Below are 16,216 nucleotides of genomic sequence, written 5' to 3'. Positions count from 1 at the left end.
AATGCCCAAAGAAGACTGATCGTGCCTGCCATTAGTGATAGCTTTACTGTGGAGATCATGTCAAAGACTCTGAAGTTTGACAAATATTGGTGTGATACACACATGCCTCTGAATAAGTCACTTCCCCTTTCTTAGCCTTGGGTGTCTCATCTGTCTAAGGAAATAATGCCTTCCTCTCAGAGTTGTATGAAGATTAAAGGAGAATAATGGTAAGTGTTTAGCTTAGTACCTGGCACATAGTAGGTGCCCATGAGATGACAGTTAACATGAGTTTTACTGCACTAGCACCTTGGTGCACTGTGAAGTGCTGATATGAGGAATCTGGCATCTTTCAGTCTGTCTTGAATCCTAACCAAGGGGACTTTCACATTTATACAGTTTTAATGTTCTAAACCTCTCTTTCTCTCCCTATCTTTGTCCCTCCCAGGACATACAATTTTAATGAATCTTAATATGCCCAAGGCCCCCAGGCAATTAACAGTTGAGTAGTACAGTCTTTGCACTCAAGTTTATAGGTTACTAGGGAGACTGACTATAAAGGCAAGGTAGAAGGAAACAGACACTTGAAAAGAGATATGAGCAGAGTTCTGTGGGTGCTTAGAAGAAGAAACAGTATATACCAAGTTGGGGGCTATTGAGGGCGTCACAGAAAAGATAGTAGTTGAGTTGAGCCTTGAAGATTCATTTTTATTAGGCAGAAAAGAACACAGAAAGGCATGCCAGGCAATATGAGGAGCATGAACAAAGGCCCAGAGGTGTCAGAGGGCACAGAGTCTTCATGGCAACCTAGTGAGGCCAACGTGGTCAACTGTGTTGTCCCTATGCTGTGAATGAGAAGGCAGGGTGGGGAGAATGTGGTTACTGGGCCTAGGGCCACAGCCCTCTTTGATAGTAGGAATAGCTATTAATAGAGCAGGGCCCAGCTTACCCAGCACCAGAGTCCTTTCAGGTTTTGTACTGATCTCCACCATACAGGAGCACTGTGTGTGTGTGTGTGTGTTTGTGTGTGTGTGTGTAATTACACGAGTAATGCATGAATAGATTGTCATTCTGAAAATACCAGTGGTACATGAGTAGAGTGAAAAATGAAAGTTCTCCTTCACTGCTCTGATCTCTTTCTATTCCTCTGCCTAGAGGAACCTTGTGAACAGTTAATTATGCGAATGTATTTGTTTCTACTCAAATCACACTGTACATATTCTGCACCTTGATCTTTTGGGTCATATAACAGATCTGTCCATGGTAGTACAGGCATGTCTACCTTGTGTTTTTTTAACTGGTGCATAGTATTTCATGGTTTGGAAATACCATGACTTATTTAATTATTTTCTATTGATGGACATTTGATTATTTTAAATATTGACTTTTATGAAGAATGCTATAGTGTACCTACTTGTACATGTGTCTTTGTGTGCATATGTTTCCGTAGGATAGATACGTACATTTTGAATTCCCGGATTGAAGGGTATGTACATTTTAATGATGGCTACTGCTAATTTTCTCACTCTATTTTTTTTTTTTTTTTTTTGAGATGGAGTCTCGCTCTGTCGCCCAGGCTGGAGTGCTGTGGCCGGATCTCTGCTCACTGCAAGCTCCGCCTCCCGGGTTCCCGCCATTCTCCTGCCTCAGCCTCCCGAGTAGCTGGGACTACAGGCGTCCGCCACCTCGCCGGGCTAGTTTTTTGTATTTTTTTAGTAGAGACGGGGTTTCACCGTGTTAGCCAGGATGGTCTCGATCTCCTGACCTCGTGATCCACCCGTCTCAGCCTCCCAAAGTGCTGGGATTACAGGCTTGAGCCACCGCGCCCGGCCTTTCTCACTCTATTTTTAAATTCTCCTCCAGCAGCAGCATCTCTTTTCTTGTGTTCTTGCCCACAATGCGTGTGATCAGTCTTTAACATCTTTGCCATTTGTTTTGTTGTTATTTCTGTACTCAGTGGTTCCTGCATTATACTCTGTTCCTTTTAGGAGATGGACTGTATCTTGTTTGTCTCTAGTGCCTACCACAGTACTTGCCTTGCTGTAGGTGCTCAATAAGCATAAGAGAGCTTATGTAGTGCCTGTTGTCTTTATTACGTCCCCATTGCTTGAACCTAAGGATACATTATGAAGAAGCTATGCTGCAGGTTAATAACACGGGAAATGTAAGAAATTCAGCTTACTTCTTTGAACACCGGTATTTCCTTTGCCCACTTGGTAGATACACGTCTGTCAATATGGAGCAGAGTTTCTGCAGGTTATGTTCACCATCTACATCTTAGGTACTTAGTGTTACAGTTCATTAACTGGTTTTAAGACAGTGTGATTTTATTTTAAAAAATCAGTAGTGTTTTTGATTCAGACAATGTATACAATATTTTAGTTTTAGAATTGAACATATGAAAATTGAAATTATGCATAAAGAACTTTTTTTTCATGTCAAAAAGCAGTTAGGAAACTACCTTGTGTTTTAACCTTGAGTTCTTGAATTCTTACTGGTGCAGTGTCTTTCATAATTCTCTAGATCAGCGAGGTGCAATTAAGATGAAAATTGCTAGAGCGTATTCGGATGAAACTTTCCAGTTGAGATCAGAAACATTCAAATTTATTTTCCCATATATCCAATTGTCATTTTGATCGCGTACCCAAAAATGCCTCTCTTCATTGGACTGCATTTCAGATTCAGTTGACAGTTCTCCTTACGCAACCTCCAGTTTGCACCGCGCAGTCTTTCTCCCAAACACCACCTTGACTGGAGTGTGCTGTTTCCCTAGAAAGTCCTTTAATTGTTCTTCTCTTTATTTTTGCAGGGACAGATTTACTTAGTTTACTGATTTTCAACCTTTTTGGTCTCAGGATCTCCTTGTACTCTTAAATTATGGAATATCCCAAAGTGCTTAGAAAATTCTGGAAAATACAAGAGTAGACAAGCACACATTTCATTAGCCATCAGGGCAATGATGTCATCATGTCATGTAGCCCTTCAGAAAGCTCCATTGTACACTCCTGAGAGAATGAGAGTGAAAAAGGCAAATGGTGTCTGAGATATATTATAAAATAGTTTTGATCTTATAGTTCTCTGAAAGGATCTCCAGCCACCCCACTACCCCATCCTGGGGTCCTAGGGACTACACTTTGAGAACTGCTGATTTAGTTCGATGGAGGGAGCATCATGTTTCCCCACCAGTGATTGCATTTAGGACTTGTCAATTTCTGCAGCTTTCCCAGTGTTTTTGAGCTTTGCTGGTCTTTTGCTGATATTCACCCCTGTGGTTGAAGGAGAATATCCTGCTGGTCTGAAGCAAATGCACATGGGCAGGCTAGGAAAATATTCTCTGTCATATCAGATGGAATCGATGACCCCGTCTCAGCCTGGGTTACTGTTTTAATATGTTGCTCTATTGCTTTCCCGTCACCTCTAACTTGATCCTTTCCCCCAGCTGTGAGTCATCTATTGCTGAAAGTATGCCTAATTCCTAAAGACAGTTCTCTGCAAATAGTAGTGTGTGCTTTAAATGAATAGGCTCCTGAGTAGGCTGTGCTTGGTCAGGCAAAACAGAAGACGACTGTGACAGCATAACAAACTTGAGGGTACATAGATTCATTGAGTACTTACTATATGCCAGCTATTATTAGGCACTGTATATATATTATCTCTTTTAATCCTCACTATAGTTTAGGAAGATAAGGAAATCAGGGTCTAGCAATAAGTTAGTTAATATTCTGTGTCTTCCTTGATCAGGTTGGGACACCACACTCTGTGTTCCAGTGACACTTCTCTTGGGTAGTGCCAGGCACCCTTATAATTAATTGTTTGTAATAGATTATTTATATTTGATGGAGGCCAGAAACTGGGATTATTTTATCTGTTATATCCTCAGTGCCTAACACAATGACTGGCACCTAGTATGTGCCCAGTAAATATTTGTCAATTCACTGTTCATGGCCACACATCTAGTAAATAGCATGGCTGGGAGTATGACCCAGGTCAATCTCATTCCCAAGTCCAGCATTTCTCACGATATCTTGTTACTCACGTAACACTGGACCCAGTATATTTTTGTAGTATTTCCCTGCTTGCAATTTTATTCTCTGCTTGTTTGTTTTGTTTTGATAATTTTCTGACTTCCTGAACTTAAAAGCATTGGGTTGAGACCATATTTGGAAGAAGAGTCTCAAAGTTGGAAGGAACTTGAGAAGCACAGTCTATTCTACCATCTAACTCTTGGTATTTTTTTTTTTTTTTTAAATGTTACCCTTTATTAACTATCCCAGTGAGAAGGATCTAACTTTCCAAAGAAAGCTATTCCATCATTTGGCATCTTTGGCTCTTAAAATTTCAACTCAGAATGAGAAAGCATTTCAACAAATTCGTATATGAAATCTATCTAGACTCCTTAGAATCTTGGTCATTTCCCTGAATTGGTTTCCACATCCCTCCTAAAAGATGGTTCCTTGAACAGATGTCATGAAGTTTTAGGGTCATTAAATCAGTGTAACTCTGTATTGTTCTCTTTTAAGTACCCTAAAACCACCTTGTGGCAGCTGTTTTCATCTGTGCCCCCATTTACAGGCATCTCCCAAGTTTCTGTGTTGGACCAAGGCCTGCGTCAGGTGCTGGATGTCCAGAGATGAATAAGGAATTGTCTCTGGCAGAACTGTCTCATGTTCTGATTTGTGTCACAGTTATGGTTCACTAAAGCCATCAAGTTCGGAAAGAAACACATGTGCCCTTATGAAACTGTATCTCTCCCAGCCTTCACATTTGTACTTGACTTTTTGGTTCCCTGCAGTTTTCTGTGTGGATCCCAGGTAATTTTCCTTTGGTTAGATTTGGCACATTATTATTGCCTGTCAGGAACTTTTGAATTGATTCTGTCAGCTGCTGTGCTTACTGTCTCTTTAAGCTTTGTGTCATATAACATTTTTTCGTTTTGCCTTTTATATATCTTTGCTCATGTTATTGATTAAAAAATAATAATAAATTACTTGATCTAAACAGGACTAAGCACAGACCCCTCCAGGTGACTGACAGTCTTTCACTTTTTTTTTTTTTTTTTGAGACAGAGTCTCGCTGCATCGCCCAGGCTGGAGTGCAGTGGCACGATGTTAGCTCACTGCAACCTCCATCTCCCAGGTTCAAGCAATTCTCCTGCCTCAGCTTCTCAAGTAGCTGGGATTACGAGTGTGCACCACCACACCTGGCTAATTTTTGTGTTTTTAGTAGCAATGGGGTTTCACTGTGTTGGCCAGGCAGGTCTCAAACTCCCGACCTCGGGCGACCCGCCCACCTTGGCCTCCCAGAGTGCTAGGATTACAGGCATGAGCCATCACGTTGGCTGTTGATCACCCAAATCACCAGATCTTATCCTGCACTCAGCACGATTTTGTTTTTTACTGTTTAGTGCCCAGTCTCCCTTGCCGGTTCTTCCAAGTGAACTGGAAAAACCTTTTGTCAGGTTGTTCTCCAGAAATCTTGTATATACACATTCACATAAGGCAAATAAGCCTTAGAGGTTTGTTGAGGCCTTTAGGTTCAAGGATTATATAGATCTCCTGGCCCATGGACTATTTGAATCTTTCTGCACCAGCCTTACTGAGTCATGATTCTGATTTAGCTTCCACACTTCAAGTGATCTAAAAAAAAAAATCTATTTGCAAGCAGAGAAGGGAGCTTTTTAAAAAAAAGGTATTGGGGGAAAATCTTGCTAAAATAATTATGAAATTTACTTGGAATAATAAGTGAGAACAGGCAAGGAAACACTAAAAGATAAAAACAACAAGGGAGTGTTTTGCAGCAACAGACATAAAACATACTATAAAGCTATAACAATGTGAAAGTGTAGTCCTGACTCAGACATTCACAGACGAATCAATGAAATGGAGTGAAGAGCCCAGAAACAGATTAAAGTACAGATTAAAATTTAGTGTATGATAGATGACATTTTTTTAAATCTGTGGGGAAAGGATAGATTTGGTATTGGAGCAGTTGGCCAGATATTTGCAGAAAATAAAGTTAGATCCGTGCCCTGTATCAATACACTAAAATAAATTTCAGATGGATTAAATATTTAAATATATAAACATAAAAGTACACCATAAAATATATCTTCTTTTAGCATAGAAAATATTTTGCTCAGGATACCTGTAAAGTAGAGTTCATAAAGGCAAAGATTTTGCTACTTGAACTTTTTAAAACCTTTATGTCAAAAGGAAAAAAAAGCCTTTATATCAAAAAGCACAATGTACAAATTAAAGGGCACTTTATTTTTTTGCAGCATAGAATAGAGATTAATTTCCTTAATATACAGTGTTTATAAATCTATAAACAAAATGAGCCTCCTAATAGGAATGGGCAAAGAATAAATACAAATAGTAAACATTACAAGAATGTTAACCATCTTACTATCAGAAATGCAAAATACAAAATGAATTTTCTTTTCTATCTCAAATTGGAGGAAATACTCTTTGTGAAGAGGGTAAGGGGAAACAGGCACTTCATGTGCTATTGGTACTTTCTGGCAAAATATATCAAAATCTATTTAAGTCATTCATACTCTTTGCCTTGGCCCTTTCCTTCCTGGGAATTTATCCTAACAAAATAATTAGGAATGCATATGCATCTTAGTGTCATTTGTTAAAGGGAAAAAAAATTGGAAATTATCTGAATGCCTGACAAAGGGGGATTGGTTAGTTAAATCACGGTATATCTACTCAAGGGAATACTATGTGGCCATTAATTTATGATTTAGAACAGGGATTGTAGATAAACTTAATCTGCCACACCCAGCCTGTGATTGATTCATAGTCTGTTCTTGGAACACTGTGTTGAGAAGGATTCTGAGGCCAGCGATGTCAGCTTAGCAGGGAAGAGTGCTGTGGTGAGTGAGGGATTTTGCCATGTAGAAGAAGGAACCTATAGCAGTTTGTCAGGTATTGGCTTATCCTATTGTAGTAGAATAATGATAAGGGGAATTATTTAGCCTATATTAACAACAGCAGCAAAAATTGAATATAGAACTATATACTATATAGGCTTACTTTTGTGGGGTAAAGTCTGTGAGTTGAGAAAAATGACTTAAACATACAGGCAAACATACATGGTATTAAAGCAGTTGGTCAAACATTCACAGAAAATAAAGTTAGATCTTTGCCTTATATCATACACTAAAATAGAATTTAAAGGTCTGTGAGTTGAGAAAAAGGCTTAAACATACAGAGTATTTTCAATGGTTATTTTTGGTTAGTAGGCTTATGGATGATTTGTTTACGTTTTTGAGGGCTTGCTTTTCTTTCCCTGGTTTTCTACTAGAAGTATATTATAACTGGGAAAAAATATATAAGCATATAATTAAAAATACTAATGGAGAAAAACAATAATAGATGTTGTCTAAAATATAGACATGTTTTAAAGAATTCTAAGTCTCTAGATTTTGTTCCTTACTGACTGCAGATTTTTGGAGAAGCTGTATCTACCCAGACTGACAGCATCTGGAAGTTGATGAGTCCTGTGTGACTTCAAGAGTCCCTGTTTGTGTCGCTTTTCTTTGCGCCCTCGATTTAATTCAGTAGGCATCTGTGGATATAAGAGACAAAGATATAGTTCCTGTCTTTAAGAAGTTTACTTTCAAGAAGAGAAGATAGACATATTACAGTAATAGTAGCAGCAATAGTAAAGAGAACAAACACTTACATAGTGCTTTTTTATGCTAGACATTGTTCTCAATGCTTTATATGTCCTTACTCATTTACTCCTTACAGCGGCCCTGTGAGACAGGTAACATTATTGTCCCTATTTACAGAAGAAACCGAGGCATAGAGAGGCTAAGTAGGTGGCTAAGCCAGGTTCATACCCAGATAGTCTGACTCCAGAGTCAGTTTAAAAACTGCTTCCTCTCAGTCACTCTCAGTCGGGTATTGTTCAATTGCCTTACGCCAGATTAGCTCATTTCCATCTCAGAACAAACCCTCCTGTCTTGTTCATCCAAGGCTTAATCGGCGTTTCTTATATGTCAAACACCGGGGGAGGGCATGCAGCGTGAATGCAAAGTAGTTCTGTTCTTAGCGCCTGGGCGTAGGTTTGTTGAAAGGTTCAGGTGTAGAAATGTGAGTAAAGTATCATGCTGTGTAAAGTTGGTGGTGATTGTAGAATGCCAGAGACTAGGTCTGCTTTTCTTTGGTATCTGCCTCTGAATCAGCTCCAAAGAGGAGGGAGAGGGAGGGTATTTTTAGATACAGAAAATCTTATCTTCCTTTGGGTAAGGGGAATAACTGGCCCTTGATCTGAAGTGGGAAGTAAGAGAAACCCTTTTTGGATGGGTAGTAGGATAACTGTGTTCAGGGCAACAGAGTGAATTGCCACACCAAGGGGTAATGGTAGCGAATCTATAGGACTGGTGGGCAGATCGTTTAGTGCTACAAAATGCTTTGGGAGCCTCTGAAAGGCAGCCTGTGACTGCAAGAGTAAGGGAACCCTGTAATGAGATCTGAATCCAAGATTGATTTTTGTAATGAGGAAATCGATTTCCCAAGGAAATTGTGTGACAGTATGGTGTTTGGATGAGTGTACTTCTTGGTTGGTCTGTTGTAGACACTTTGACAGATCGTCTTGTTGTCTAGATTATTGCTGTTTGCTCCTCATTGCTGATAGTGCTCCTTTACTTCTAATGATGTCTTGTTTTCCCTCCTAGGTTCATGGAATCCGAGCTGGACCTAAATGACATCATTCAGGAGATGCACGTGGTGGCCACCATGCCAGACCTGTACCACCTTCTGGTGGAGCTGAATGCCGTACAGTCGCTTCTTGGCTTGCTTGGACATGATAATACAGATATCCTTTCAGATCTGACCTCAGTAGGAAAGCTGACATGGTGGGGAAGTGCTATTTACTCTCTCTCCTGTCTCTCTTTGTAGATGTGTGCTGTAAAATCTGATGTTCTGTTTCCAGTCTAATTATCTTCTATCTTGAAACACACAGTGCTTTTTACTCATTTGAAAATCTGGTTTTTCTCTCTTAACAAATCTTGCAAATCTTGGGCAATCCTTAATTGTCCTATTTGCTCTTATTAGTACTAGAATTAATCGTGATATATCTGTTCATACATTAACAGCTTTACTTTTTAGGATGTGGATTGGAAGGCCCCTTATGGGGGCAAAGCCAGACAGATATGAATCTGTTAATTTAGGCATCTTTCTGCTAACTGATGGTCCAGTGGAGTTGAGACTAGAGAAGGTAGTGAACCGTGGTAGAAAGCACATTTGGATGTCCAGGAGGACAGGGGAGCTATTCTGTTTTGTTCATTCCTATATTTCCAGTTCCTAAAAGCGAGGCTGGCTGTGGTGGCTTGTGCCTGTAATCCCAACACTTTGGGAGGCCAAGGTGGTTGGATTACTTAAGGTCAGGAGTTTGAGACCACCCTGGCCAACATGGCAAAATCCCATCTCTAAAAATATAAAAATAAAAATTAGCGGGACGTGGTGGTGCACACTGGTAGTTCCAGCTACTCGAGAGGCTGAGGCAGGAAAATCTCTTGAACCTAGGAGGCAGAGGTTGCAGTGAGCCGAGATCATGCCGCTGTACTCTACCCTGGGCAGCAAAGTGAGTGAGACTCCATCTCAAAAAAAAAAAAAAAAGACTGGGTACAACACATAATAAATAACATTTAATATTTGTTGATTGCATGTTAGGCCTAAAGAGACAATCTAGGTTTGACTCTCAGCCTCATTTTTGTGTGAAAGATGGTGCCCCTCCACAGCTTATATTCTTTGCACAGGTAGAGTTAATAATTTTTGTCTTTCAGTGTTATTTTTATTTGTTTTTAGAGACAGGGTCTTGCTTTGTCACCCTGACTGAAGTGCAGTGGCATAATCATAACTTACTACAGCCTCAAACTCCTAGGCTTAAGTGATCCTACTCCTTAGCCTCCTGAGGAGGGACTACAAGTGCATGCCACCATCCTAGCTAATTTTTATTTTATTTTATTTTATTTTTTGGAGATGGGTCTTGCAATGTTCCCCAGGCTGGACTCAAACTCCTGGCCTCAAGTGATTTTGCCTCAGCCTCTGGAGTAGCTTTCCGTGTTACTGAGAGGATCAAAGGAGTGTATAAATGCTGAGCACAGTTCCTGATACGTAGTAGGCACTTAGTAAATGTTACTTGTCACTGAATCTGAATCGTGACTTCCAAAACCATTTTATACTTTATCTTGGCTATCAGATATGCTGTAGCTTTATTGCAAAGGCTTTTGATGTGTCTGTGGACAGGGTTATGTTCATTAAACCAAATTCTCTTCTAGTAGTTGTTCTGTTTAAATCCAGATTTCCAAAGGTAAGAGACAAATGAAGTTAGTCTGCTTGAGTGATACTCACAGGGAATCTGCTGCTGCTTCATGTTATTTTCATCTTTCTGGTAATCTCTCTCCTGAGAGCGTGTCTGACTAAGTTCTTGCCTGGCTGATAATTCTCATAGAAATAAATCAGTGAATAATTTTAATGCAGGCTTCTTGAAGGACTGTCTTAAGACATTTCTGATGCTTCATGTAATGTTAGATAGCATCAAGAATTGATCTGTTAGCTCCCAGATTTATGACTTTGTTCACCAGGGTTCGCTGTGGGGTTCTGGGTTGTATAAGGACCCTAGTTAGTTAACTTGTTGCTGAGTGAGCTCAGTACATGGTCTCATGAAATTTCACTCAGTAGACCTGCTGTGAGTGCTCATGATGTGCCAGGCACTGTGCTAGGCCCTTGGGAACCATAAGCTGTGCTGGTTGCTCAAGTAGCATCAGTCAGTAAATATATATTGGGCATTATCTTGGTCTGTTTGGGCTGCTATAACAAAATACCGTCAACTTGGGTGGCTCATAAACAACAAAAATTTATTTCTTACAGTTCTAGAGGCTGGGAAGTTCAAGACCAAGGCACCAGCAGTTTTGGTATCTGGTGAGGGTCTGCTTCCAGGTTCTTAGATAGCTGTTTTCTCACTGCATCCTCACATGGTGGAAGGAGTGAGGGAGCTCGCTGGGTCTCTTTTTAGGACACTAATCCCGAGGGCCCCACCTCCAGGTACCATCACATTGGGGATAGGCTTCAACATATGAATCTGTGGGGGGATATAAACATTCCTTCTTTGGCAGGTAACTGCCATACGCCTAGCTCTTTTCAGGGCACTAATGATCTTCACAGATTCAGAGACTACGAGTTCTAGTTGTTACTTCACATTTCAGTTCACCTACAGAAGGGTAGATTTCGGAATCTGATCAGACCTTAGAGAGGACTTAGCTGAGCACTTTGTTTGTTTTTACTTAGTGACAAGTGTGAGGTCCAGATGTTGGACAGCTAACTTGAGGTTAAGACGGGCACTCCACATCTGTGATTTTCAGTCCAGTGTTCCTCCAGTGCACCTCGAGTCTTCCTGTGGGATTTACGACATTGCTGACAGAGTCGCATGGTCACCTGTTACCCTGTGTATTAGTACAGAAATGACTTATTTTCTTTCTGGAAACACCACTCTCATTCTTTTTTCTATTCCTGCTAACTCAAAATAATAGTAACAGCTTTTGGAAGATACTGACATTTTGCTGATTCACCAGCCTGGCTCCTGCTGGGGAGAAGACTGACACACAAAAAAACGCTGCTCGACATCGGCATATTTGGGAAAGGCAAGGGCACAGATGTTCCAAGTTGTTAAGTTCTGGTCTTTAAAAAGGGAAAAAACACATCCCCCTATAATAACTTTGACAGATTGCCATTTCCCTCCTGTTTTCTGAGAGCTAAACTGTTTTTTTTTTTCCTCTTGTATGCCAACCTGCACCCAACTGTCCTAATGATATTTTTTAAAATCTGATTTTTAATTATGTCTTACATCAAATTTAAAGTGCATTTGAAATTTTTTTAATTACCTTAATTTTAATTAGAGGCGGCAATTAGGGTAAATGTCATCCTCCTCAAAGTACGATTTTTCTTGAAAGTGATTTCAGGAAAGGGTAGGTCCTCTTGACTTGCATCTACCATATCCTCTGTTGGTCGGAACGTTGCTCTCCCTGCAACATTGCACTCTGCTGCTTGTCTTATCTGTGATCTATAATGGAAATCTTTCTTCAGGAAACGGTTGTTAACAATTTACTGTTGTACAGCTGTAACTGCCCAAAACACCTTACCATGAATAAACAATTTCATGGCAGTCATGACTTAAATTTTTAATCTTTTTTAACCCTTCATTTATCAACCAAGACCATACATGGCTGGTTATGTTCCCAGCAAGCACCGGTCATCTTTGCTTTGTCCTCCTCTGCGAAAACATAAACTGTAGGGATTTTAATTGGATCAGAGGCTGGTTTGTTGTAACCTTAAGAGGCAGAGGATGTGAGAAAACAGCTTGTGCCTCATCCTTTCAACCGTGAGAAGCAGCTTCAGAGTTTATTCTGGCGCTCTGCATCACTGCTGCTGGTGAGGGCTTGTCAGCGCTTCTGTGCCTCATCTGCCCCCTTGAGAGGCTGGAGCCCAGCCATCGGTTGGCTGCAGAATGGATTCTGATCTGTGGAGAGCATATCTTGGGGGTGGGGAGCACACACTTCACATGGTTTTGGAGGATTACTCTAAATGCAGTCGGAGGGAGCAGAAGGTGGAACCCAGCAGCTGCTGCCTTTTCAAAATAATGCTTTTTAAACACTTTTTCCTTTAAAGTAAATCATTAAACGTGTTTAGAGCTCCTTTCTTGTGAACCTTTTAGAGTGTTTCTATGGAAAAATAAAACCAAAAGTACATTTAAAGATATTAAAGTATTGCTAAAAAATCCATTTTTGTGGACTGCTTTAAGCCAGATTTACTCCACTGGCCCAAAGGAACAAGGAGGAATAAAAGGGAAACAAACAAACAAACCACAACAATAATCACATGGCGCCAAATGGATAAATACTCTGTTTTTGTGTGTCACTTGCCATGTTCTCAATTTGAGTGGTTAGTGGAGTCCCTTCTAAAGTCTTTTTGGTAGATCACTGTTATTTACTGGGTTCCTCCTTTGTATGATAAGTGTGTTGGATGCTAATAAAAAATAATAACTCCAGTTTAAAGCAAAAACCCTCTAATTACCCCCACCCCCCACCTCCATGGTGTGTGTGGAGAGTGCGTTTGGAGCAGTATGCTCAGGAAATACCACTGACTGGAGCCCTGAGAAGGTGTGTGTCATCTCTGGCTTGGGGGTGTGGGGAGTGGAGATGGGTAAGCTTTTGACAGACGTGGAGATTAGCATGCATTTCAGGTTTATTTTTGTAGCCTCTCCCTTTGCGATGGACATTGCCATTCCTCGTACTATGGATGGAAGCTGATGTGGTCTTGCTGGCTGCTCATGTAGTCACTACAAATTTATCAAGGTATCAGGTCCATGGCTTAATTAAAAAAAACCAAAAAACAAAAAACAAACAAACAAAAAAAAAACAATGACTACTGCTTCCCAGCTAAATGCCTTATTCTTTAATTAAAATAAAAAAAATCCAGTAACCTGAACCCAATTTATTCAAAGTCTGCTTTCTCTCCACCCCTTTGTGAGACAGAAAAATGAGGTCTCACTGTAATGTTAACTTAAGGTACCAATACATTGGGTTGAATGCTAATATTTAAGCAGGGAAAAATTTGTAAGTGGCAGAGTAGATCATTGTGCTGATGGGACGGCTCTTTTTGGTGTGGAATAATTTTAGGGCGTGGTCATTAGCACTGTTCTTTTCCAAATGACTATTTAGTTTTCTTCTGATTCTAGAAAACCAGGAGAACTTACAGAGTTGTCAAGTGAGTTTTGTGAAGAATTACTGTGGGAATTTGGAAAATAAGGAGATCGGTGTTTTAGATCAACAGGGATCAACTGAACTTGAGTAATCTGGGTCTGAGAATACTAAAGTGGAACAAACTGACTGAGACTCACCATGTTGTCCCAGAGGGTGTGTACAATAGTCAAGGGTGCCTTGTGTTGCAGACCCAGTGCTAATGAGCAAGAATAGGGCTGGGAAGGGTTTGAGCCTCCTTAGGGGCTTTCTTCTAATTGGACTGGGAGGGAGTTGGTATTTGCTCCATTGCTTTCCCGCCAGCACTGTCTAAGAAGACTTCCGTATTTTGAGCTGTTATTTTGCTAGGAGCTGTATTTGTCTTGATATTTCCAGAATTAAAATTACATTTAGAAGAATTTACTTCTTTTTCTCATCTGTCATCTGACTTTGACATGTATTGATAAACCACTTATTTTTTGGAGCCAATTAAATATGCTCTGAAGATAAACACCTTAGGTTAAAAGTGCCAAAATGGCAATGTAGAAGAAGGATCTTTTAATGTAACTTGAAACAAACAAAACCTGGTACCAGATTAATGTAACTTTTGGTCTTGTTTTAGGTGAAATCTATGTCCCCGGAAGATTAGGGTGGTTGTAGCCTGCTTTGGACATTTCCCCTGTGGCATATTACTCCCCACTGGCATTTAATAAGGACTTAATAAATGTTGAATGAGTACATTTCTCCTTCATATTAGTTTGATCTAGGATTGTCCAGTTTCATTCTAGGTAGCTTTGTGCCAGCTGCTTTTGAAGGAGAAAAAGACCATTTTGTCTGTTTTGAAATTCATCTGCATTAATTGAGCTATATCTAATTACTGTCCTAGTCTAGAACTTAAAGAAAAGAGAATTTTTTAAAAAGCTCACATTTATTGCATTAACAGTTATATTCTCTGAATCTATACTGGTTTATTTGTCTTAAGAAAGCTTTTTTGAAATGACTTTTAAAAAGCCATCTGCTTAATACATCTTATTTCTCTTTCTTTGTTGTTTTTTTCATAACTTTGTTCCTTGTGGACTCATCTCATTGGAGATTAATGAGATTAATGCTTAGTTTCTGTGCCAAGACTCTAAGTGGGATATGACCCCAAAACAAATATCCAGAGCCAAAAAATAGAAGTAAACACCACTCTTTTTTTCCAGGAGCCATTGTGTTATGGACCATTTTGTGCCCAGCTGGTCTTTTCTGCTTTACCTATTATTATACTAACTTATTGCCCCAGTAGTGGACAGGTACAGAGGGAGTGCGTGGGTGGCCTTTCTACTCGACATGACAAAATAGGCTATCAAAAACTGTGTTTTAGTAATTCGCAGGGAGACAGGCTCTCTCTTTTCCTATTATACTTGGACAGAAGAGCCTTTTACCTTGTGAAATGAAATTGTAACTACAGTGGAAAAACCTATCACCCATGCCCAGAGTCTGCTTGTGAAGAAATGCTGGAGGGATGGCCAACCATGCTGAATTTTCTCATCAAGATTGAGAGTTTGTCTGTCTTTAGTTTTGATTCTCATTCCTCTTTCTGGTCTTCAAATGACCTCTGTCTTCTGGGTCATATTATATTACCCAGGAGTTGATGATGGCAATTACAGACTTATTACTGCCTTGCTAAAATGCCATTTTGTGAAAGTTGGGAATTTATATAAAATCAGTTAGTGGTAGGATTGATGAGATGTTTACCAGGCCTGGTAGGTAGCTGATTTCTTATTTGACTTCTCAACTGAGGCAGGAAAGTAGGCAAGTAGATATCCATTGAAACATGATAAGAAACAAGTTTTCCTGGAAAGGCCATTTATGCTTTTCTATAAAATCACCTTTGTCTAAAATGTTTCTTATTTTTTAGTTTCTAGGTTTCATGTGACACATTTGTGAGCGTGGTATAAGAATAATCAAAGAAAAATGTGATATCTTGCCCACAAGACCTGAAAGGCTGATAAAGGACTTGATCAATCTGAATCTCTGTGGCATAGCTGAAATATAAAATTACATCTTCCAACCCATTGTGACCCAAAAAGGGGGGACCATGCTGTTGTTAGCTTAAACTTTAGATTTTAGAGGCTTTTGGAAAAATGAAGGCAATAGTGAGGGCTTTGGGCATTCTGTGGGAAGACTTGACTAACAATCTGTATTATAGTGCTTTTACATTTCTTGAGTATTTTAACTTCCTTGGCCTTTGACATACCTGATCTCATTTATTCCTTATAGCTACTCAGTGGAAGAGGCTGGGCAGAGACTATTACCCCAATTTTACAGATGAGGAAATTAAGCTCTAAGGAAATAAAGGGGCTTGCACAAGATTACATGGCTGGTGATAATTTTGGGATCATTCAGATCATTAAAGATGTGAGGCAAAGATGAATATGACATGACCCTTGTCCTCAAGCCTGCTTTGACTCTTCATCTGTTCATCTTTTAGATATACTTCACTTA

At 39.8% G+C, this 16,216-nt stretch overlaps 1 protein-coding gene across 1 annotated transcript in view; it reads left to right on the top strand.

The window, feature by feature from the left end:
* The window catches only part of CTNNBL1 (catenin, beta like 1), a 180,276-nt gene that overhangs the window by 43,731 nt on the left and 120,329 nt on the right, over window positions 1–16,216 (top strand). The window contains exon 4 of the mRNA XM_011974984.1: window positions 8,669–8,808. Within this exon, the coding sequence (XP_011830374.1) occupies window positions 8,669–8,808 (140 nt within the window). The remainder of the gene's footprint in view (window positions 1–8,668; window positions 8,809–16,216) is intronic.

This window comes from Mandrillus leucophaeus, unplaced genomic scaffold, assembly GCF_000951045.1.
Source record: "Mandrillus leucophaeus isolate KB7577 unplaced genomic scaffold, Mleu.le_1.0 Scaffold150, whole genome shotgun sequence".
Lineage (NCBI taxonomy): Eukaryota > Metazoa > Chordata > Mammalia > Primates > Cercopithecidae > Mandrillus > Mandrillus leucophaeus.
The sequence above is the reverse complement of the archived record's forward strand: the minus strand, read 5'-3'. Positions and strand labels throughout refer to the sequence as shown.